This window comes from Bombina bombina, chromosome 2 (assembly GCF_027579735.1).
Source record: "Bombina bombina isolate aBomBom1 chromosome 2, aBomBom1.pri, whole genome shotgun sequence".
In the NCBI taxonomy this organism is placed as follows: domain Eukaryota; kingdom Metazoa; phylum Chordata; class Amphibia; order Anura; family Bombinatoridae; genus Bombina; species Bombina bombina.
The window spans coordinates 826,101,253-826,126,252 of NC_069500.1; the positions used below are offsets into that span (position 1 = coordinate 826,101,253).

The window sequence follows — 25,000 nt, forward strand, 5'->3', positions numbered from 1 at the left end:
GTCTTTCTGCGAAACCATCCCGACTCATATTAAAGGAACACTCAATCAAAATTAAACTTTTATTATTCAGATAGAGCACGCCATTTTAAACAACTTTCCAATTTACTTCTATTAACAAAATGTGCACTGTCTTTTTATATTTAAACTTTTTGAGTCACCAGCTACTACTGAGCATGTGCAAGAATAAGTGTGTATGCATTTGTGAATGGCTGATGGCTGTCACGTGGTACGTGTATGCATTTGTGAATGGCTGATGGCTGTCACATGGTATAGGGGGAGTAGAAAAATATATAACTTTTAAAATTGTCAGAAAAAAAAGACTAAGTGCTATTGTATTGTCTTGTTATCTTGCATTTGTTGATTAAGCAAATCTACTGTGTTGACTGGTCCTTTAACAGCTCCATAAGCAATCAGTGTTGACGAGTTTCGCTGCCTGCTTTCTTCACTCAAGTCAATATTAGGAGCGAGGCTACTAACCTGTCACACTTGAAGGGCCGTGTTCCAGTTCCACGGCGTAGATTCTGGTAAGATCGTTTAATTTCTTAATAATGATAACATAGAAGACAGGGTCACAGTGTGGTGCCTTTTTATCTTTACAAAATCAAGGGTTAATATTCCTGGAAGGGGGATTATTGAACAGAGGGGGGGTTTATACATGATATTGTTTGTGTCATTGCTGCGTTATGTGCGAGATGAGGCTCTGGCAATGTGTGGATTATTTGCAGAAATTTTGTGCGTCCATTTTTTGGCGTGTTTTTTCCTAGTGCAGGGGCGGTCCTGCTAGGCATTCCATGTGACTAACTGTAGCTATCTATCCTTCCCTGTTGATCTGTGGCAGGAGACGTATCGGTTTCTGTAGTCCGGGTCCTAGGAGGTGGTGAGTGCCCCTGCTATTGGTGGTATAAAGGTGACTTTTTTTAATAAAGTTGGTCTACCCAAACACGCAAGCGATGGAGGGCTCTCCTTCCTTAAAGTCTCATTCCCGTGTTTGTGAGGAGGTTCTGGTAGATCAGCCTGCTCAACTATATTCCACATGCCTTGATAAAGTTACAACATCTAAATGTAAACGGATGTCTAGTACTACTGAGCCGTCCACCTCTGAGGGTTCTTTGTCCCATGAGGTGCGTCCCCTACATTCATCTCTGATTGCACATGCAGCGCCCCGGTGTCCAACCGTTACTACTTCGGGAGAGATTCGTTGGCCGCCAGACTTTGCAGACCAACTGGAATCGCTGGTTTCAAAAGCGATCCATGCCTTGCCACATTCTGCTAAGCGCAAGCGTAGGGTTTATCATAGCGTCCTGACCCAGGGTTTGTCCATGCCGATGGCTGATCCAGATGCTCTATAGGATGAGGTCTCACTCCAACTCTTCGTAGGAGACCCCTTCTGGGTAGGAGTCAGTGTCATCTAAACCTCCGGTGGCGGAGGAGCCTGGTTATAGGTTTAGGCTGGAGAATCTGCGCTTTCTGCTACAGCAGGTGATTGCTACTCTGGAGGTTCCAGAACCTAAGATACCGGAGGAACCTGCGATTCCTAAGCTTGACAAGGTATACGAGGACAGGGTAGTGCCACAGTCTTTCCCGGTTCCCGTTAAGATGGCAAATATTAAGAATGAATGGGAGCGATTAGGGTCGCCCTTTTCCCTTCTTCATCCTTTAAAAAAAACTGTTCCCCGTTCCGGACTCTGAGCTTGAGCTGAGGGGGACCATCCCTAAGGTGGATGGGGCCATTTCTATGCTCGCAAGGCGGACGACTATTCCCTTCAAGGATAGTTCGTCGTTTAAGGAGCCCACATAGAGGGCAGATTATCTCTCTTCTCAGACACATGGTTGCAGGACGTTTACAACCCTTGGATGCTAGAAGTTGTCTCCCAGGGTTGCAATATAGGGTTCAGATCCCATCCTCCCGAGGGCAGATTCCTTCTGTCAAACCTGTCTTCAAGACCAGAGAGAAGAGAGGCCTTTCTAGAGTGTGTGAGAGATCTCGCCTCTTTTGGGGTTATCGTACCAGTACCCCTAGCTGAAAGGGGTCTAGGGTACTTTGCCAAATTTTTGTGGTTCCAAAGAAGGAGGGCACGTTCCGCCCGATTCTGGACCTAAAGTGTTTAAACAAGGTCTCATGGTGTCAAGGATATATGTCATCCCATTTGCCAGGTTCCACCTCAGACCTCTTCAATTGTGCATGTTGAGACAGTGGAACGGCAATCATTCAGATCTATCACAGCTGATATCCCTGGATGCTCGGACTCGGAACTCCATCTCTTGGTGGATTCGTCCGGAGCAACTGTCCATGGGGACAACCTTCTTGAAACTGTCTTGGGAGATTGTGACCACGGACACCAGTCTGTCAATGTCCTCTAGAGCTTGGGTATGTTCCCAATAGTAATGAATGAAGCCGTGGACTCTCCTCCCCTTTTAGATGGGAAGCGTAAATTATGCTTACCTGATAATTTCATTTCCATTGAGGGGAGTAGAGTCCACCGCTCCCGCCCGTATCTCTGTGGGGCGGACCTAAATTTAATAATCTTCTGGCACCTTGTATACCCTGATATTTCTCCTACTATTCCTGGTTCCCTCTTCAGAATTACTGGGGGATGAGGGAAGTGGGGGAGGTATTTAAGCCTTTGGCTGTGGTGTCTTTGCCTCCTCCTGGTGGCCAGGTTCTTAATTCCCAATGGTAATGAATGAAGCTGTGGACTCTCCTCCCCTCGATGAAAATGAAATTATCAGGTAAGCATAATTTGTTTTTTTCTTTTCACTGATTTCCCTGTCCGCAGAATAAAAGAACCCCTGCTAACTAATCTCAAACTAATATGCAGATATAGCATGAACATGTGCAATTAATGAAACGGACTGGGGTAGTCTGCCCTCTTGAATGGCTCCTGAGTTTCAGTTACATTTTTGTCAAGATCTGATCTGCGCACTGGCAATGAGCATACTGCATTGTAATGTTAATAATTGCACTGCTAATAAACAGAATGCACTTTAATACACTGGTAGTAATTTTGCTGTATAGTATGAGTACAGACTATACTAAATGTATATGGCTACTCCCATATATGCATTAAAGTCTCTTAAGCATGTTCTATATGGTGCATTGTGGTAAATTCCTTCTCTGCCAGTAAGGGGTTTCACTCTTTATGGCCTATGTCTGGAATTTATGACTCTAAAAGCAGATGTTCATGGGGATGGAGCAGGCAGCCTTCACCCCTCCTTACCATCCCAAGCAAAACAGAAGCAAGTTAACCTTTTTGCTGCCATAGAGGTCAAGGGTTAATTTAGCAGAGACAGTACAGTTAACTGTTGTAGTGCCATGCTGGAGGTATAGGCTAACAATCTCTATAGGTCTTCAACTTTAGCATCAAGATGTATTTTTACTTTCTAGCAAGACCCGTGTTCTCCACAGAAAGTTTTGCCAGCTGGATGGCATTATAAAAGTAGTTGGGTGGGGGCAGTGTAATACTTTGTTATATTGTAAAATATTTAGCTAGCCAAAGCATAAATTAATAGCAATAACCATTGAAAACTTGTAATATTAGCTAATTTTAATTTATATTTTTTTTAAATTTTAGCCATATGGTCAGTAAAATCGGCAGAGTTGTGCACCCATTAAAAAGTTCCTGGGGAGAACACAGAAATAATGACATAATTAACCTTTATAGTCAAACCATTTAGTTTAGCTGTGTTGTATCTGAGCTTTTGGGATTTTTTTATGTAATGTAAATATATAAATATTTAAGTAAAGTAAAAGCAGCTTAAATTTAAAGTGAAGTTAATGTATACATGTAAACAATGCATCCGTGCTGGAGGACTTAAAGGGACAGTCAAGTCCAAAAAACCCTTTCATGTTTCAAATAGGGCATGTAATTTTAAACAACTTTCCAATTTAGTTATCACCAATTTTGCTTTGTTCCCTTGGTATTCTTAGTTAAAAGCTAAACCTAGAGGTTCATAGGCTAATTTCTTAGACCTTGAAGGTCGCCTCTAATCTAAATGCATTTTCATAGTTTTTCACCAATGGAGGGCATTAGTTCACGTGTTTCATATAGATAACCTTGAGCTCATGCACGTGAATTTGCCATGGAGACAGCTCTGATTGGCTAAAATGCAAGTCTGTCAAAAGAACTGAAATAAGGGGGCAGTCTGCTAAGGCTTAGATACAAGGTAATTAGAGGTAAAACGTGTATAATTATAACTGTGTTGGTTATGCAAAACTGGGGAATTGCTAATTAAGGGATTTTCTATCTTTTAAAACAGCAAAAAATCTTGTGTTGACTTTCCCTTTAAACAGCCATACATAGGGTCAGATTACAAATGGAGCGCTAAATGTTGCTTTTGTGAAAGCGATATTTGCGCTCCACTGAGTAATACCAGCACACGCTAATGTGCACTGGTATTCCAAGTTGACAGTAATGTGAACACAAGCTCGTGTTGGCATTGCTGGGAACTATTGCGCTCACGAGAGCATGCTTCCATAGGCTCAAGTGGGAGCTTCGTTCTCATGCTGTCAGACACGGCATGAGAGCCTCACGCAGCAAAGGGGGTAAGTAGCGCAGCGATGGCAGCCAATTGTAAATAAATATGTAAATGCTTATATATTTGTGTTAATATGTGTATATACATATTAACACAAATATATATGCATCTAAACATATACATATATATTTACTGGGAACACACAGTTCCCATAAAGGCACTTTTTAGTTCCATTTTCTTTTTCTTGCACCCCACACTCGCTCCCTTTAGACCACAAAAACAGCTTTTTGCAGTTATTTTATTTAAAAAAAAATAAAGATGCTACTATATCACAATTAAAGGTACACTAAACCCACATTATTTCTTTTGTGATTCAGATGGAGCATAAAATTTTAAGCAACTTTCTAATTTACTCCTATTAAATTTTCTTCATTCTCTTGGTATCTTTATTTGAAATGCAAGAATGTAAGTTTAGATGACGGCCCATTTTTAGTGAACAACCTGGGTTGTCCTTGCTGATTGGTGGATAAATTCATCCACCAATAAAAAGTGCTGTCCAGAGTACTAAACAAAAAAAAGCTTAGATGCCTTTTTCAAATAAAGATAGCAAGAGAATGAAGAAACATTGATAATAGGAGTAAATTAGAAAGTTGCTTAAAATTGCATGCTCTATCTGAACCCTAATTTTTTCTTACGCGATTCAGTGTCCCTTTAATTTTGGGGGTCATTTATAAAAATGAACCTAAGATCTGATCTCTGGTTAATTTTTATAAGCACTGATTGCTACTGCAAGCTGGGTGCAAGATAAATTAGCGCTCCATTTGTAATCTTGCCCATAATGTTTTTTATTCAAGGACATCCATTTTAAAAATACGTTTTGAAATGTTCTCTTAAATGGAATCAAGACTTGTCTTTATTGGCTGCCTTCTCTCACCTCCAAATAAGGCCCTACCACGGCACAGCAAGTGATTTGTCTAGTTACTTATACTAACAGCTCCGTAGGCAATCAGCGTTGACTAGTTTCGCTGCCTGCTTTCTTCACTCAAGTTCATGTCAGAAGTGATGCTACTATCTGTCACACTTGAAGGGCCTTGTTCCTGTTCCACGGCGTAGATTCTGGTAAGATCATTTTATACGTGTATGATAACGCAAGAAGACCGGGTCACAGTGTGACTCATTTTATCTGTATAGAATAAAGGATTAATATCTCCTTAGGGGGATTATTGAACAGGGGGGAATAATCTTATGTTTTTGATTTTATTCTGCTTTATGTGTGAGATATTATGGGCTCATAGGCTGTTATGGAAGGTTTCACTTTCACTTTGAAAGCCATGCAACTTACAAGCTTGTCGCGGTTTTTCATAGCAGGGACGGTCCTGCAGTGTGCACCATGTGATTCATTCCCCTTTTTCCTTACCGGGTCATAAATCTCTACTGTCTGGGTCATAGGAGGTGGTGAGTGCCCCAGCCATTGGGGTATAAGGGTGCTGTTTTTTGAATAAAATAAAATGTTTTATTTCTCTAGTTCTCCAGTTATTGCACTAGCGATGGAGGATTATGTTACTTTAGAGGGCACTCCCTCTATTCCTAATGAGTAATTCCTGTTTATATGGTGAGGAGGCCTTAGTTCTGGCCTCTCAATTATGTTCCCTATGCCTTGATAATGTGATATCAAACATGTTTGATACCACAAAGCCGTCCACCTCTGAGGAGTTGTCGTCCAGTGAGGTGCATACCCTACATTCTTATATCTCTATACATGCAGTTTTCCAGTAGCATTGCTGATCCTCCATCTGGAGGGGGCCTTTTTTTCACAAGACGTTACTGCGCAGTTCAGGCAGCGGTGTCTGCGGCCTTTAATGCTTTACCTTGCCCTGCTAAGCGCAAGCGAAAGGTTACATATTGCACTCCTTCCCAGAGTACATCAGATAATTTATTGGATTTAACTGAGGGTTATCCGAGGATGAAGTTCTTTCTGAGACTTCAGAGTATGAACATTCTGGGTCAGAGTCTGCTGCCTCTAAACCTCCGGCTGCGGAGTAACCAGACTTTAGTTTAGGAATTTGCGCTTTCTTCTAATGGAAGTTTTTGACGAATTCAAAAGTTTCAGATGCCAAAAGGCCTGATGAACCCTTAATTCCTAAATTGGATAGATTTTGAGGACAAGGTGGTACCTTATCCTTCCCTGCTCCTTTTAGATGGTGAACATTATTAAGAATGAATGGGACAGGATTGGATTCCTTTTCCCCCTCTTCTCCCTTTAACATATTGTCCCCGGTCCTGGACTCTCAATGGAGTTGTGAGGTTCCGTCCCTAAATGGGATGGTGTATTCTTCACCCTTGCTAAATGTACTACTATCCTGCTTAAGGATAGTTCTTCGTTTGAAGAGCCCATGGATAAAAGATGGAAACTCTGTTAAGAAAGATGTTTCAACATACGGATATTTGTTACAACCAGCGGTTACTGGAGAATCTACCTTCTTGTGTGACTCCTTTTATAGTATTTGATTGGGGTGGAGGATCCCCTTGACGTTACTCAGAAAGAAAAGATTTATGGCCTTGAGAGTTAATTCTTTTATCTGTGCTGCTATTAGGCAGTTTATTCGCTTGAATGCTATGGCTTCAGTTTTTTTTTTCTGTTCAGGGCTGTTGGGCTCTGGCTGAAGTCATGGTCTGCGGATACTTCTAAGTCTAGACTTATTCCCTCCCTTTAAGGGAATGATTTTGTCTGGTCCAGAACCTGGATTTAATTATCTCCACGGTCACAGGGGGCAAGGGTGCCCTCCTACCGCAAGAGTATATGAACTAATCTGAGGGACGATTTTCGTTCTGATAAAGCCCATGTCGGCAGTCCTCCGCTAAGCCAGAGAAAACCAAGAGCTCTTAGAAGCCGGCTCAGTCCTGGAATAAATCCAAGCAGAGCAAGAAGCCCGCCGAATCTACGCCTGCATTGATGGGCGGTCCCCGGTCCTCTTCTGGATCGTGTAGGGGGCAGTATGTCACTCTTTTCAGTCGCTTGGTTCAGGGACGTGCAGGATCCATGGGTCCTGGAGGTCATAGCTCAGGGTTACAAGATAGGTTTTAAGTCTCAGCCACCCATGGGCAGATTCCTCCTGTCTTCCTGCCCAGGAAGGAGGAAAGCCTTTCTGGGGTGTGTACAAGATCTGTCCTCTAGGAGTTATTGTCCCGGTGCCTATCGCAGTGATAGGTTTGGGATGCTATTCAAACCTTTTCGTGGTCCCTAAGGAGAGAACTTTACGTCCGATTTTGCTTAAGCAGGTTTTTAAATGTCCCCTCGTTTTTAAGATGGAGACAATAAGGTCCATTCTTCCCCTCGTTTGAGAAGGGTAGTTCATGACCACGATAGATCTTAAGGATGCTCCCTTCTCGTACCAATCCTCAAGGACCACTTCCAGTTTATTGCCTTCCGTTTGGTCTAGCTAATGGAATTTTTCTGAATATCTCCTCTGTCTTCTTTGATGCCATGGATGGCAGATAATCTAGAAAGTGTTCTCTTGTATCAAGTACCAGGGTAGAATTCTCGGGTACTATAATAGTCTCCATAGACATGAGAATATTTCTAACAGACCAGAAATGTTGCAAGCTAGCTTCAACATGTCTTGCCCTCCAGATCTCCTTAAGGACATCTGTGGCTCAGTGTATGGAGGTGATTGGTCTCATGGTGTCCAGCTTAGACATAATTTCCTTTGCCAAGTTTCACTTCAGAATGTTCAAATTGTGCATGCTAAACAAGTGGAACGGCGATCATTCGGATTTGTCTCAACAAATTTCTCTGGACAACCAATCGGGAGAATTGCTCTCTTGGTGGTTTTGTCAGGATCACTTGTCTTGAGGGACGTCCGTCTCAAGACCATTCTGGGTGATTGTGGAAGGCACAGGGCCTCTGGTCTCAAGAGGTAAAGCTCCCTCCTCATTTTGGATCTTCTGCAATATACAATGCTGTGAAGGCTAGGCCTCTGCTGGGTTCATCCCAGTTAATTAAATTCCAATCAAACAATATATCCTCGGTGGCTTACATCAACCATCAGGGGGAACGAGAAGCTCCCTACTTTTGAGGGAAGTATCTCGGATTCTGGTGTGGGGGAGACCCGCATTTGTTCGCTGTCAGTGATCCACATTCCGGGTGTGGACAACTGGGAAGCGGATTTCTTCAGCAGACAATCCTTTCATCCGGGAGAATGGTCTCTCCATCCCGAGTGTTTGTAGAGATCTGCAAGAGGAAGATCTTATAACTTCTCAATACCAAGCTACCCAGATAGGGGTCAAGGTACAGGGATCCTCAGGCTGAGCTAACGGGTGCATTAGCGGTGCCTTGAAAGTTCAACCAAACTTATCCTTTCAGACCGTTACCACTACTTCCTAGTGTAGTGGCTCGAGTCAAGCAGGCGTCACTGATACGGACTGTTCCGTCTTGGCCGCGAAGGATATGGTTCGCGGATCTAGTGGGGATGTTATCTCCTCCGTGGAAGTTACCTTGTCGCAGTGATCTGCTGACCAAGGTCTCTTTGTTCATCATTGTCTAGTTTCTCTGAGGTTGACTGCGTGGAGATTGAGCGCTTAGTCCTAGCCTGGAGAGGGTTTTCTGAGAGAGTTATTTTTACTCTCATTCAAGCTTTTAAGTTGGTTGCGTGTCGCATCTATCATAAGGTGTGGAGCACCTACTTAGTCTGTTCTCCAGGATGATCTGGAGAAGGGCTTTTCTGCAAGTCACCTGAAGGGACAGTTTTCGTCCCTGTCTGTGTTACTGCACAAGAGGTTTGCAGAGCTTCCAGTTGTGCAGCCAATTGTTTAGGCTTTGCTGGGATCAGACCTGTGTTTAGATCTAAGGCTCCTACTTGGAGTTTAAATCTTGTCCTTAAGGTTTGGCAATGGGTTCTGTTGGAGCCTATGCATGAAGTAGACATTAAATTGTTGTCTTGGAAGGTTCCTTTTTTACTGGCTATTGCTTCTGTGCGCAGAGTATCTGTGATTGCTGCCTTGCAATGCGCCCCTCCTTATCTGTTTTTTCATGCTGATAAGGCTGTTCTACTAACCAAGTTAGGTTTTCTTCCTAAGGTTGTGTCAATTCGCAGCATCAATCAAGAGATTGTGCTTCCTTTCTCATGTCGTAATCCTTCTTCGTCAAAGGAATGTTTACAACTTATTTCTGGATGTGGGTTTTGCCTTGAAGTTCTATTTTCAAATTTAGACAAACCTCTTTCTCTGTTTGTTCTCTTTTCCGGGAAGTGTAGGGGTCAGAGGGCCTATTCGACTTACTTATCTTTTTGTCTGAGGAGTGTCATCCGTTTAGCATAGGAGTGGCGGGGCATAAGCCTCCTTTGAGGATTACGGCTCATTCTATGAGAGCAGTGGTTTCCTTGCCTTCAAAAATGAGGCTTCTATGGATCAGTTTTGTAAGGCGGCTGCCTGCTTCTCCTTACATACTTTTCTCAAAATTTTACAAGTTTCATGTTTTTGCTTCTGCTGAAGCAGCCTTCGGGAGGTTTTGCAGGCTGTGGTGCCCTCAGATTAGGGTCCGCAAGTAAGGAATGCAGCTGTGAACTCTTTCCATATTAAGATGGAAAACAAAAATTATGCTTACCTGATGATTTCATTTCCATCTGTATGGGAAGAGTCCACAGCTCTCGCCTGTGTTCTCCGATGGGTGGCCCTAAATTTGAAATTTTTTATTCTGGCACCTTTTTCACCCTGATATTTCTCCTACTGTTCCTTGTTCCCTTGGCAGAATTACTGCGGTTATGAGGAAGTGGGGGAGGTATTTAAGCCTTTGGCTGGGGTGTCTTTGCCTCCTCCTGGTGGCCAAGTTCAGTATTTCCCACAAGTAAGGAATGCAGCTTTGGACTCTTCCCATACAGGTGGAAATGAAATTATCAGCTAAGCATAATTTTATGTTTTTTAAAAGTAATACAGAGGAGTTGTAGAAGAACTTTGTATAGTGGATAGCCGTACCTAAGCGCACTAGCTTGATCAGTTGCCCAGTCATTTTGACGTGAAGTTTTGTGGCATAATTTTCTAGTCTCTTTGGGTTCAAGGAGGGCAGGTTCAGGTTCTACTATGGAACAATATGATAGGCTATATATGTTTTTATATGGCACAGTAGGAGTTATTGTGAGGATTTATACAACATCTATTAGATTCATAAAGTGTATTACGATTTCTTTGCAGTGAACTTTGTATATTATTACCAATGTTCTGCAGTCTTGTCAGTTTGTGTTGAGACTTTAAACTCTAGAACTATAGCAGGACAAATTGACTTGGGGAAAATAGCTCTAATATGCAACAAACTTTTTACAAAAAAAGGTAGCATGATTTAGCTACCTCTTATATCAACCCTGGGGGGGATTAATTTACTTTGTTCTGGTAAAGAGACAAAACTGTATATTTAGTATATTGGAGCAAAACAATGTTCCTTTTGAAATGTAAGTGGATACCCTGCTAATTGTAAAGTGGACTCCCAGACATCTATGAATGAGTTACCCGAAATGCTATTACAGATTTTTTTTTTTCTCTTACTCCCCTCTTGGTGTTCAGACAAACAAATTAGAGCCCGGTGCTTCATATTGGTTAGCATTCAAGCAGGTGCTGATTGGTAGGCATGCTCATATATTTTTTTTATTGTAAAGGCAACATAGATTATTTAAAATAGAAGAAAAAAAACCTCCATCTTTATCCAAACTGCTTGGGACGGGAAAAGTTTTAGTTTTTGGAATATTTGCATCTGTAAAATGGGATATTTACATGTCGTAATACAGTATGTATGTGTGTGTGTATGTATATATATATATATATATATATATATATATATATATATATATATATATATATATATATATATATATATATATATATATATATATATATATATATATATATATATATAATGTGTGTGTTATATTATAATGTACCACTTGCCAACTACTGGTTTAAACACTCATGACTCACTCTGTAAATTCAGGAAAGTCGAGCTGCCTTTTACATCTCTCATGTGGCCAGAGGCAAGTATTTATCTCTTCTTGCCTCAGGAACCACTAAATAGGGTCTAACTACAGTGCTGCATCCTCTTGCCTCTATTACAAAGCAGATATTTTTTGTCAGGTATAGTACTTTAGTGTGTGAACAGATTGTAAATAAATTTACTGTTTCAGCCCCACAGGATGAGCAGTTACCCATTGCTTTCCAGGCTGTGCTGTGTGACCTGTTTCCACCCCCTCAGTCAAGAACTTTATATTATGCCCTTTTGTGACGGCATGTTTGCTATTTTTGTGTGTGTGTCAAATGTTACCTGCATTATTTTAACATGTTTGTGTATTCCTGTAAGAACTGCAATTTCTACTGTATATTTAGATGGCCTAGCATTGTAATGGGATATCATTCTAGTCACAATTTGCATAGTTATTGTAATGGCAATATAGATTAGTATTCTCTGGGAAATTTTCTCATGTATCCGTTTAAATATTTTGCATGCAAGCACACATTTTGTCATGTCCTACTAATTACATGTGGCTGGATGTTCTGCCTCAGCCATCTTTTTAACCCCTTGCAAAACTTGTGTTCTCTCTACAGCGCATCAGATTAATGCAAAACCTATCAGTCCACATTTGGGTGAGTCTCTCGTAAGGTTGTCCTCTGTGATACTAATGGTGCAGACAGCCATTTGGAGGCTTTCATATTATTTTCAATTCCAGAATGAGCTTTTCTTTTCACATTCCAAAATGAGTGAAAGAAGCATTGTTCTGGTGGGCAGTTATATATTCAGTTTGGTTAAGGATAGGGCTATGATAGGCTTCCAATGTTTGCTTGACCCACTGTTCTGCACAGAAAATCTTTCCAGCTGGGTGGCATTATGAAATAGCTGGGTGGGGGCAGTGTAATTCTTTGCACTATTATACATTTTTCTGTTATTTATAAATGTTACTTTGGCTGTTAAAAGCATGCAATAAATTGCATCATTTAACAGAAATTGATTATATGACAATTTGTGCAACAAACACTGAAACAATATAATATTCGTTAATTTTAGCTAAATATTGGCTTAAATTTTAGCTCAGTGGTCAGTAAATTCAGCTGTGTGGTGTGCCCATTAAATAGGTCTTGTTGATCACAAATTCTTAACCCACATTGGTGGGGAAAACCATTGTTAAATAATTTTGTCCAAGGCCATTTACATACAGCCAATTTTAAATGTACTGGGGACTCAACAATGGGTGTGGATATTAAACATGTGGCTGTGAGATTTTTTATATTTTCAGGAGATATAGGTTAAAATATCCAATCAGATGTTTTGTTTTTTTTCTCCAGAAAAGCCTAATTGATTCTGTAATGGGCAGAAATGAATTTCCCGGATGTCACAGCACTTTACTTTTCAGGGTTACCTTTAAGGGTTACACAGTTGCTTGAAGTATTTACATGCTTAGTCTGTTAATGAGTTTTGGTTACTGTCCCTAAATGGATGCATTTGCTTTAAGAAATCTTTAGATTCCATTCCCTTATGTGATGGCCTCAAACTTCTTGATGGATTCCTGAAATGGCTAAACACATGGCTCAGATCTTACCTTTGCCGCTATTACTGGATTAAAGTGGACCCCAAAACCTTATTCCTTTTCCTATAGTACATATTCAGCCCAGGTGTAAGTTCTTCATGGAATTTGACTTTGGTCCTTGAAAATTTGATGGCCTTTTTTTCCTTAGAACTTTCACGGGAAGCACACCTTGGATCTGTCACATTAAGCAGGTGTTTTCTCTCTTAGGTATTACCTCAGCCAGATGGATAGCTGTGTTACAGATACTATCCTCTTTCCCTATTTGATTTTTCATCAGGGCAATGAGGTTCTCCAGCATTTTTTTTACTATGCCTTTTTATATATTATTATATGTTAGTGTGTTTTCCTGTTCAACCCTTCATCTGCTGCTTTTGGTAGTTCTTCAATATCAGAAAAGGTTGGATCTTATATACTACCTGAAAAAGTGGGTCTTTGGGAATTCACTCTTTGTTTTTGAGTGCTAGTTAGTGACCCCTAGTCAAAAAACATATGAAAAGAAGATTTGAATTTACTTTATTGAGGTGCAAACAAGTTTAATTCAAATTTCTATAATAGGTAATACTTGGTAATTGTGATAAATAAAGGGTATGATCAATAACAGAGGGTCAGGTGTACTTTTTATTTTTTGACTATATGCATATTGGATTATACCATTCATTGGGAGAGAATGTGTTGGATACAAGGAATATGCTGACTTTTGAGGTGGATGAGAATAATCCAGCAGTAATTTTGCATGTGTGTATATTATGTGATATATTCTACATTCTGTTCTGTTAACAGTGCTGCCAGTGTTAACCTGGAGCATATTGCTGCATAACTTGTTTATACAGTTCTTTGTGGCGGCCGTGGGGTAAACAATTTCTCTTTTCTATGTTTAACCAGTTTATTGCATGATGGAGTCCCATAAATGTTTGTGTGTGTGTGGGGGGGGGGTTCCTTTTTAACTTACACCCTGCATTGTGAAAGAGCTCCCATTGTATGTTGAGTTAAAGTGCAGAACATCTAAATATATCTGTTTGTGGAAAGGTTCCTTTTAGAAAGAGTGAATAAAAATAACAAAGGTGCACTAAAAATAGACTCCCAATCCTTAGGGGTTAGGAAATGGAGAATGGCTGCAGTAATCATAAAACTGTGTTGCACCCTTTATGCTGTGCATATGTCAGCACGGTTGTGGAAATGTTAAACTTCTAACCTTTAAAAAAAAAAAAAAAAAAAAAAAAAGTGGAGCATCTGAGCTGATATGCAAAGCTGCCATTTCCCAGGTGTCTTAGTTTTGGAAGATCTGACCCCATATACCTCTTTACTGTATCCAAAGAACACAGCTCTCTTGTAACCCCAAGAAAGGTCTTCATACCCCTCCCCACTTCTTAGTCTTTCTGTAATCAACATTTTTATCCCCCCCCCCCCTTCTCTCTTGATTAGAAAACAAAATGTAAAGGAGACAGGATGAATATTCATGAGCCGCAGAGATTAATATGCATAATTATGCAAATTAGACAGCAATTAAACCACCAATTCTCTAGGGGTGGGGGGAAGAGAGGGGGAGAATCACAAGCACAAAAGACACAGGCTGTTGCAAGCTGTAATTTTGTCTCCCTGTTTCTAGCTAAATGAGCAACGTTGTGGAATAAAAATGTGGTATATTAGTGTGCAAACATATATGGGTCCCTTATAAAATGGATATATGCTGTATATTGCTTACTCTGCATTTGTATTGAACGCTCTCTAGCAGTGAAGTGGTTGTTAACTTTAGTGTTTATCGGAACTGCGCAATCTACTAGAGGTTGAATATAGAATGTGATGAAACCCTTACATTTTTTTTTATCTTGTAAGATACTGAATTGAATGTGAGATGATTGTACACGTTACAGACTATCCTTTTGAGCTATAAGTAGTGCTGATGGTGTGTTGGGTTTCCAGGAACGGATAGAGACGGTTTTCTCGGAAGGCTGCGCTTGGGGACTGTGTACCTACCCTAGAATTGTTTCCCCTGGGGAGAAGCAGATCCCTGTACTTGATGCGTGCGCAGTTCTCTCCAATACACACTGATATCCTGGGACTGTAATCTAGCAAACCTGAAATTTCATCATGCAGTCTGTAATAAGTCTCTATATATTTAATGATTGATGTAGCCGTAGCTTGACAGGGATTGTAGATTTTTTTTTTTTTTTTTTTACATTTCGATCTCCTATTTTTACATTCTATTTATCTATAAAAAATAAAATGTACATGGGTTTCTTAATAGTCATAGTAACTCCTAAATCTCTTGGGCAGTGTAGATGTATATTGGTCTCACCATACATTTTATATATATATATATATATATATATATATATCTATATATATCTATATATATCTATATATATCTATATATATCTATATCTATATATATCTATATATATCTATATATATCTATATATCTATATATATATATATATCTCTATCATGTATTTCTATCCCCCCTCTTTATTTCTCTTTCTATTTCTCTCTCTATTTACATATATACATAACATTTGCATTCAGATTATTCGTGATGATCCGAATGCGGAAGTGCGTGGCCGTTCATATCTTTTTGTACCCATAATTCTAGTGAAAGATCAGCACATTAAGAACTGGATTTGCACAGATTTTAGTGTGGTGATCTTTTATTAGAATATATCTGGCTACTATAAGAGCCGAATGGCACAAGCTGCCACCTGCTTCTGCATTAAGATCATCACGAATGATCTGAATGCACATGCCTGATTAGATAGAGAAAGAGAGATGTGTAGATATGTGTGAGTGAAATCAAGCAATTCATATGCAGCATGTAGGAGGGTTAGAGTTACAATTTTGTACAGTTAAATTACAGAAAAGCAGCAAAAAAGTATAATCAAAGTAATAGTTTTTTCCCTCGCTGTACATAAATTTTCAACTTTTGATAGAAAATTCAATTTTGAGTGTCCCTTTAAATGTTGGTGGGGGGGCTAATCTGTGGTATCAGGTGACCAGGTATTAAACTTTGAAAACTGATTGACAGGTTATATGTGTTAATGGTATGTTTTGCTTACAGGCCTTGAAGAGAGGACAGGCTCTGGGTCCTGGGGAACTGGGGATCATAATGGATCATCGTTTGACCAAGGAAGGGTAAGTAGTGTGATGCCAAATATAAAAATGTAAATACAACAAAGCTGTACTAGTCAATTAATGGCATTTTATGCAGTTTTTGCTTTCTTTGGCATTTTAATATAGACTAACTTGTTTGGGATCCTGGACAGTATATCCTGCGTTGCATATAACTTGTGTGGCAAGGAAGGTTATGTGAGCAGTAATACAAGGCATAAAGTTGAATGCGGTTTTAGAAACTGAGGAGAAATCCTGAAAGATCAGGGATAAATATTCTATACATATTATAGGATGCTTGAAGGCTCAGTACGTTACTCAGTGGGACCACGTTCATTTTACCCTTGACCACATATGATAAAAGAAAATCATTGAAAAGCCAATACAAATACTGTGCTGCTTTAACCATGTGTTTGCCAGATATTGCTACATTGCTATGCAAGTAGCCGGAGCTAGTTTTAATGCTCCCAGTGGCAGCAAAAAATGTGTATAAAATGTGTTTATGCTGGTGTTGCTATATTTTCTGTATTTCAATCTGTTTATACTCTATGGCAAAGCCTGCAGCCTTATAGCGGTCTCATGGCAGACTCTTGCTGGATGACTAAGGCAATACTTAAAGGGACGTTGCACTGTAGAATTTCTCCTCATTAATTTGTTCTCAATTACCTATTTTACCTGCTGGGGTGTATTGAATTGTTTACAAATTAACTCTTTACCCTTATTTTGTCAAATTTCTGCTTTAATTACTGCCCTTTTGACTGTAGAAATGCTATGTAAACAATAAACAGCAGAATTCTGCCTCCCAGTGGAAGTGAGACAGAAGAGAGCCTAGTCTATTTCAAATGATGCTCACGCAGCAGCTTTGAATGCAACAAAACCTTTACAACTGCTTGCTTGATACGTTGCCCCTTTAATAAATTCAGTGACAAACTCTCACATTGTTTTAATCCAGTAATCCTGTAGTGCCTAGACTATTTGTATGATTGTACATAGTTTGCCTGGTCTGGCTAGGCCCCATCCCTGAAACTATGCAAACAGACGTTTTATGTAATAGACCTGACTGCGTAACATTTAAATTAATTTCAGTTTCTAGAGTGTATTATTTTAGATGAAAATAAAATGTGATTGTCTGCTGTTAGCAGAAAAAAAAAGGTATGGGAGTCATAAGCATTTAACTTGGAAAAGAGCATTCTTGTTCCATTTGTGAGAGCTAAACACATAATTAGAAAGGGCCTAATTCTTTAGGGTGTTTTATTATTCCATTATAATGTTCCTTTAAAAGATCCTAATTATAACTGCACTGTAGCTCAGCAATATTTCAGAGGATATATAATGTTTACTAGGGATATTTAATGATTAGTCTGAGGTGTATAATGTTCACCCTAAAGTCACATGTCAGACCTACACCTCTCCCCTTCCACGCAGCAGGGCCCAGGGAACTGTTTAATCCTGTTAATTTTGTTGCTACTGGTGCCCAAGTTAGCCCTGCTTTAAGGGCTGTAGCATGTAATCTGTTTTTTAAAGACCCTCCTCATAAAGTGTTTTGAAACTCGATAAATAAACAAAATATTTCTGCCTTGGGTAATCTTTTGTTGTAAAGTGATGCTGTATATTCGTTCAATAGATGCAATTCTTATCAGTGAAAACCTGAAATATGATGGAGGTTATGATTTTTTTTTTTCTCCTGCCTATCTTACCTCCATCTTTCTCACACTTTTGTTTTCTTCTTCTACAGGGGTATCCGGACAACTCACACTATGGGGATCACAGGGATCTTCCATCACATGAAGGGAATTTATCTTCTGCGCCGTTCCTTGCTTCTGGACTTGTGGGTGAGTGTGGTGGCACTGGAGAAACAGAACTGGCTTTCTCCTTACTATATTGTACTTATCAATGATGTCATGAACTAGAGATGTTTACAGTGATGGCAAATCCAAGCATTTAAAAAAAAACAGTAGGATTTACCATCACTAAAAATAAACTGGACTGTCAATCAGCTAGTAAGAGAAATAAAAAAAAAATGCTAAACTCGCCTTTTCTGTCTCGCGGTTTCCACGGCACAGTGCTCTTCTCTCAATGAGGTGACTCTTCCACCTCTAAATAAATAGCTGTGCTAGTCATCTGACAGTGTTCTGTATGCTAGTACGGCTATTGGTTTAGAGGTAGAAACGTTACCTCAGTGGTAAAAAAAAGCGCTGTACCATGGGCAGATGGAGGTGCTGACTTTAGCCAAGTGCCGCAGCACAGACAGGTTGAGTTTATGGAAAGTCCACTTTATTTTTAGTGATGGTAAATCCTAGCTTTGTTTTTTTTTTTTGTTTTTTTTTATGCTCAGATTTACCATCACTTTAAGGTCTTGTTACTAACTGGACTTTCCTCTTTCTACAGGAAAAAATAATGACAGGACACCATATTCCAGCTTTGGTAGAGAGCCAGGAATGCCAGCAATCAATCAGGTGTGTTGTGTTACTTTGCAATGCAAGTTGACCATATGACTACAGCTTATCAGGACAGGCTCAAATATATCTCTCTAGTTTCTATCAATATTAATGTGGTCCCCAGGTTACAATTTATAAGGGTGGACTTGGGCATCATGAGGGGTCTAGAGTGTGGTGACAACAAACCTATTCTATGCCTCTCTGGAATGGTCTCTCTTCATTGCGTTTCGGTAGCAGTATATTTTTATTTGTATGTATTGTGGTTTTTTTGGGGTTTTGTTTTTTTAAATCTGAAAGTTAGTTTATGTATGAACAACATGTACACAATATGCTCTGCACAAAATGTTGCTGTGTTAATATAATTTGCAGGGCTTTGCTATTTCTCTGCATCCTACAGATACACCCCTTTAATAAGGTTGCCAGTCTGAGGCAATGCTCTTCTGCTAAATTTTGCAGATATAAATTAAAGGAATATTAGTCAAAATAACGAATATCACAGTGTGTTAGAGCATAGTATGATTCCACTACTAATTGTGTATAACTGTGCTTAAAGGGACGGTACACTATAAAATTGCTTTTCCCTTAATGTGTTTCCAATTACTTTTTTTTTTACCAGCAGCAGAATATAAAATTATGAGATTTGCTTTTTCAAGGCTTATTTGTGTATATGAATTAGATGATTTTGTGTTTTTAAGCCACAACCTAATAAAATGGGTTGAGCTTGTAGGTATAATCAGATCTCATTACTTTATCACATTGTGTACATATACCTGCTTCTTTATCTTCTATCTCTCCCTAAACCAATCACCAATACTTGGAGAGAACAATGGAAAATTAACATTTTATTACCTTCTATACCCCACTGGGAGTGTAATTTCTTCTACTGGCTGTGTTAACACAGCTTGGCCTCGAGGCCAAAAACTTTCAGGATGGGTGGGGATACCACAGGCTAAATCAACTATTTTAAATGCCAATATAAGGGTACTGGAAATACTTGTAAACAATTTAATACACTCCAGCAGGTAAAGTGGATCAATGGGAATAAATTAAAGGGGAGAACATTTTTGAGTAAACTGTCCCTTTAAGCATATAGCTAAAGTCTGCTCCAGAGCAGAAATGCACTACTTGGCCCTAACCGATCACATCTGGTGAGACAATGATGCAGCATATGTGTGTAGTATATTTGATAATAGAATCAACGTGCAAAATTCTCTTAAAACTGCAACCATGAAAGTTTCATTTTGAATTTTATGTTTCTTCAATTAAAATTGAAATGCGTTTTTCCGGTTTCTCAAGAGGCAAAATTAAGGTTGCATGCAGTGCTTTCTTCTTCCCTACTGTGTGTGTTCCTGTGATTTCCTCCCGTATCAGCTTTGGATTGCTAGTGGGTGTTCCTGTAGCAAATGCAGATCCAATACAGGAACAAGTGATACAAGCAGCACATGCAGCAGTGATTTCAGAAAAGGGGGGTGGAGACTGAATTTTTATACATATATGAATTACACTAGATTAACCCCTTCGCTACCGGGACTTTCAGAGAAAATAGAAGAGAATTTTTAGCATTTTTGCTATCACTCAATTAAAACAGAAATAGAGCCTTAGTTTTTTTTTTCTCTATATTTACCTGTTTTAATTTTATTTTTATTTATTTTTTTAAAGTAGACAATGCAAGGTTTTGAGCTAGGTCCGTTTTTCTATATTTCATGCCAAATGCGATCATATAAAAAATAGTTAACTTTTTCACAAACTTTGGGTTTCTCACTGAAAAAAATTACATACTGCTTGTGTAATCATGGCACAAATGATTGTAAAAGCTTCTCTGTGATCCCCATTTGTTCAGAAATAGCAGACATACATAGCTGCTTTTTGGTAATTAGAAGGACGCTAATTGCAGCTGTCCACCACATTTCTATTATTCCAGGCAGTGAAGGGGTTAATCGGGTAGCTTGTAAGGTTAATTTTAGCTTTAGTCTAGAGATTACCCTCCCACCCCCTGATCCCTACCTGATCCCTCCTAAACAGCTCTCTTCCCTCCCTCACCCCCCCCCCTGCCAGTATGCAGTTTAGGGTTGTTTGTTTTTTTTCTATTATTCTCCATATTTATTTATTTTCTGCACTGTAGTGATCTTCCTTAATCCTCCCACCTCCCTAACCCTCCCACGGCTTGCTCCATCTTTAGTACTGGCAGCTGTCTGCCATTGCCTGTAAAATACATCATGGTTTATTTTTTTTTTGTTTGTTTTTTTCCTATAGGTTAGTGGTTTCCCCCACCCACCCACCCAGGCAATCGTTGTCAAGGGACCTTCACCCCACATTTTTATGTATCTATCCCTCCCTCTCTCTAATTTTTTTTTTTTTTTTTTTTTTTTTTGCTGTGCAGGGCCATCCCACTCGCTCCTCTTGCCTCCCCCCTTCGCTGCTTGATTTCCCACTTACCTCCCGGTTTCCTCCCACACCTTCCGCCGGCACCAGCAAATGATCATTACAGACAGTCTGTAACGATCTGGCATCTGCCTCCATATGGAACCGGAGCACCGATCGTGCTCCAGTTCCATATGCAGGCAGGTGACTGGAACTCAGGAACTCCAGCTCTGACGTGTATATATACGTCATGCTGTACGCTAGGCAAAGTACAGCGTATGTGTGTGTGTTTATATGTATATATGTATGTGTGTGTGTGTATGTATGTATATATATATATATATATATATATATATATATATATATTTTATATATACACAGTATCTCACAAAAGTGAGTACACCCCTTACATTTTTGTAAATATTTTATTAGATCTTTTCATGTGACAACACTGAAAAAATGACACTTTGCTACAATGTAAAGTAGTGAGTGTACAGCCTGTGTAACAGTGTTAATTTGCTGTCCCCTCAAAATAACTCGCCACACCGCCAATAATGTCTAAACCGCTGGCAACAAAAGTGAGTACACCCCTAAGCGGAAATGTCCAAATTGGGCACAAAGTTTCAATATTTTGTGTGGCCACCATTATTTTCAAGCACTGCCTTAACCCTTTTGGGCATGGAGTTCACCAGAGCTTCACAGGTTGCCACTGGAGTCCTCTTCCACTCCTCCACTCCCACCACCATGCTTGACTGTAGGCAAGACACACTTGTCTTTGCACTCCTCACCTGGTTGCCGCCACACACGCTTGACACCATCTGAACCAAATAAGTTTATCTTGGTCTCATCGAACCACAGGACATGGTTCCAGTAATCCATGTCCTTTGTCTGCTTGTATTCAGCAAACTGTTTGCAGGCTTTCTTGTGCATCATCTATAGAAGAGGCTTCCTTCTGGGACAAAAGTCATGCAGGCCAATTTGATACAGTGTGCAGCGTATGGTCTGAGCACCGACAGGCTGACCCCCCACCCCTTCTATCTCTTTAGCAATGCTGGCAGCACTCATACGTTTGTTTCGCTAAGACAACCTCTGGATATGACTCTGAGCATCTACACTCAACTTCTTTGGTCGACCATGACAAGGCCTGTTCTGAGTGGAATTTGTCCTGTGAAACCACTGTATGGTTCTGCCCACCGTGCTGCAGCTCAGTTTTAGGGCCTTGGCAATCTTCTTACAGCCTAGGCCATTTTTATGTAGAGCAACAATTCTTTTTTTCATATTCTCAGAAAGTTCTTTGCCACGAGATGCCATGTTAAACTTCCACTGACCAGTGTGAGAGAAATAAAACCAATTTAACACACCTGCTCCCCATTCACACTTGAGACCTTGTAACACTAACGAGTCACATGACACTGACTAACGAGTCACATGACTGTTATACAGGTTGTACACTCATTACTTTACATTGTAGTAGTCATATCCTCTCCCTCCATTCTCCCTCCATTCTCCCCTGTAAACAAAGTGTGTGTGCATATGTGTGTGTATGTGTGTGTGTATATATAGATATCTATATATAGATAAGATATATGTAACGTTTTCGGAGGTCTTGCCTCCTCCATCAGCATAGTTAAAATAAAACATAGATTACGTATAAATAGTGACATACTCACTCATACCACTTCAAACCATCCCCTTTTCCTTGGCGCCAAACTACCGATGTTGGAACGCATACTGCGTTCCACCAGTGCTACGTGCCGGAAGACGTGCGCCACATCACTTCCGGTAAACAAATTTTAACTGAATAGTTGTAACCACTCAAATTGTGAAAACTAAACCATAAAAGGATCTCTCTTATATGTGTGTACTCAATATTATTACCATATCAAGTACTAATGTGCATAAAAGGCAAAAATTCAAAAGAAAGTATTTTACGAAACAGCTGCCCATTGTCATGGCAACCAGTGTATACAACATATCCCTGTCACTTTATGGGGAAAATAAGAAACATGAACAAACGTGATCTACAATGTTGTGTAATTTTATACTAACTCAAATAGTGCACTATGCTAATACACATGTATACAAACTAAGAAAAAACAGACTTAAATTACCTGTACTGATGGCTAACAGTGAAATTGCGTATTACGCTGCAGAGTGACAGCCATAATTCACTATAGTATAAAGTAAACACAACATAGAAATGAATAATGTGTAAACTCAAGATCTTCTAGGTCGCATCCTAGTTTCCCAAAGTGCCCAGTATATAATAGAACTCCAAGCTTGAAATTTGAATTTTTTACGCTACTGTAGTTCAATAAGGTTTACCCTGATCACTATGCTGGGTGTTGTTTAAGAAACCTCAACATTGTGTCACCCCCCATTGTTTCTATATGAATGCATAATGATCAGGTCCCCCTGACCTGTACTGAATAGCTTGATAAGACTACACCATTACTTCAATGATCTATAACTATAGCTAAAAGATCATGCCACACATACAACCGCCTCATTCACTGCCAGGATCACCAGACACTTGAAGATATACTTCAGTGAAGACAAAGATAGATTTAAAAACAAGTATTGATCAGGGTCCTCCTATTCAATGCTGTAATACCCCTCAGGCTAATAGTTTGACTCCATAAGTCCCAGGAATGCATTATCAGCCTCCACGCAACACCATGAGAGGTATCCTATTGCTCCATTAAACCTTCTTCATATTAATTGATCTTTACTCTTCAAGTTCTTAAGCCACACTGAGATCATTCTTATATTCCAATATCATATAGCTTAACTGACTTTCATATAGTGTGATCTCCAGGTTATCTAGGGAACCAGAATACCATTCCTTCATGGGTCATCCTTGTTACTTGAATTTGGAGAAATATTCTCTCCATTGTTGTGCTCAGCCATTGTGATATAGATATTAGGTGGCGACCACACCTTATGAGCCTTGTAATGATAAACCGGCTACGTGTGTTAAAAAACTGGTAACTCTAAAGCACCACTACCTGACTTCCACTCGGGTATTGGAAAAACCACAGACCCCCATACCTGGTGCTATGTATCAGCCTGGTTAGGTAATCCCCCATAACAGAGTTCACCCAACCCTGGATTCACAGAGTCATGGTAGTCTAGGCACCGTACCCTTAGAATGTATCGCACCTTACAGCCGCATTACATTAAGGCTTTAAAATCAGGAGTTGTGTTAAGCCCACCTGGGTGCACCGTGCCCAACCGATACATCCACTGTGCCTCCCGTTGCAGGAGTATCTTGCTTCTATCACCTCCCCTATCTAGAGGGGGGACATGATCGATAAGTGTGTATCTTATTGATGCCACCGGATGTTTGTACTGTGCACAGTGCCTGGCCACTGGTTGGTCCGAGTCCCCAGACTTGAGAGCCGACCGGATGGCATGTCGGTGATTAGCCATTCTTTCCCTGAGTGTGCCTGTCGTCTTGCTAACATAAAAGCGAGAACAAGGACACACCAACAGATATACAACGAATGTGGTTGTGCAGGTAATGGAGTGGCGGATACCAAACTGCCTGTTGGTATGTGGGTGATGAAATGTCTTTGTACTAATGAGCCCGTTACAGGTAGTGCACCCTAGACACCGGTAGGATCCCCTGATGTTAATATGTGTCATGGGTCTGTAGCTTGCCCTTGGGTCAGTCTTGACCAGTAAGTCCCGCAAGTTTGTGCCCCTCCTGTAATCCACCATAGGTGTAAGGTGGATACTGAAACGTAGCTTTGGGTCAGTAGACACAATCGGCCAATGTGTCCTTAGGAAAAGTCCAGCATTTCTGGTACTTGGAGAAAATGTAGTGGCCATTATAAGCTTTTCATCTGTGGTTTGTCTTGGTTTCTTTGCCAGCAATTGTGTCTGTGTGTATTGTGACACTTCGTTCATCATTTGTTTGATGTGTTGTGTCTTATACCCCCTCTCTGCAAATCTTTCACCCATTTCGAACAACTGGGAGGCTCCCACCCTAGGATCAGAATTATTCCTCACTGTTCTGATTTATTGTGACTTAAGTATGCCTTTAAGTAGTGCTGGGGG

The 25,000-nt window shown here is 40.0% G+C and overlaps 1 protein-coding gene across 8 annotated transcripts in view; it reads left to right on the forward strand.

The window, feature by feature from the left end:
- TCF3 (transcription factor 3) overlaps positions 1-25,000 on the forward strand; it is a 262,782-nt gene that overhangs the window by 135,255 nt on the left and 102,527 nt on the right. For 6 of the 8 annotated variants that reach the window (XM_053703095.1, XM_053703096.1, XM_053703097.1 and 3 more), the window contains 4 exons: positions 12,061-12,099; positions 16,090-16,163; positions 17,875-17,971; positions 18,528-18,595. In XM_053703095.1, the coding sequence (XP_053559070.1) occupies positions 12,061-12,099; positions 16,090-16,163; positions 17,875-17,971; positions 18,528-18,595 (278 nt within the window). The remainder of the gene's footprint in view (positions 1-12,060; positions 12,100-16,089; positions 16,164-17,874; positions 17,972-18,527; positions 18,596-25,000) is intronic. The other 2 variants (XM_053703099.1, XM_053703098.1) reach the window with 1 other exon arrangement.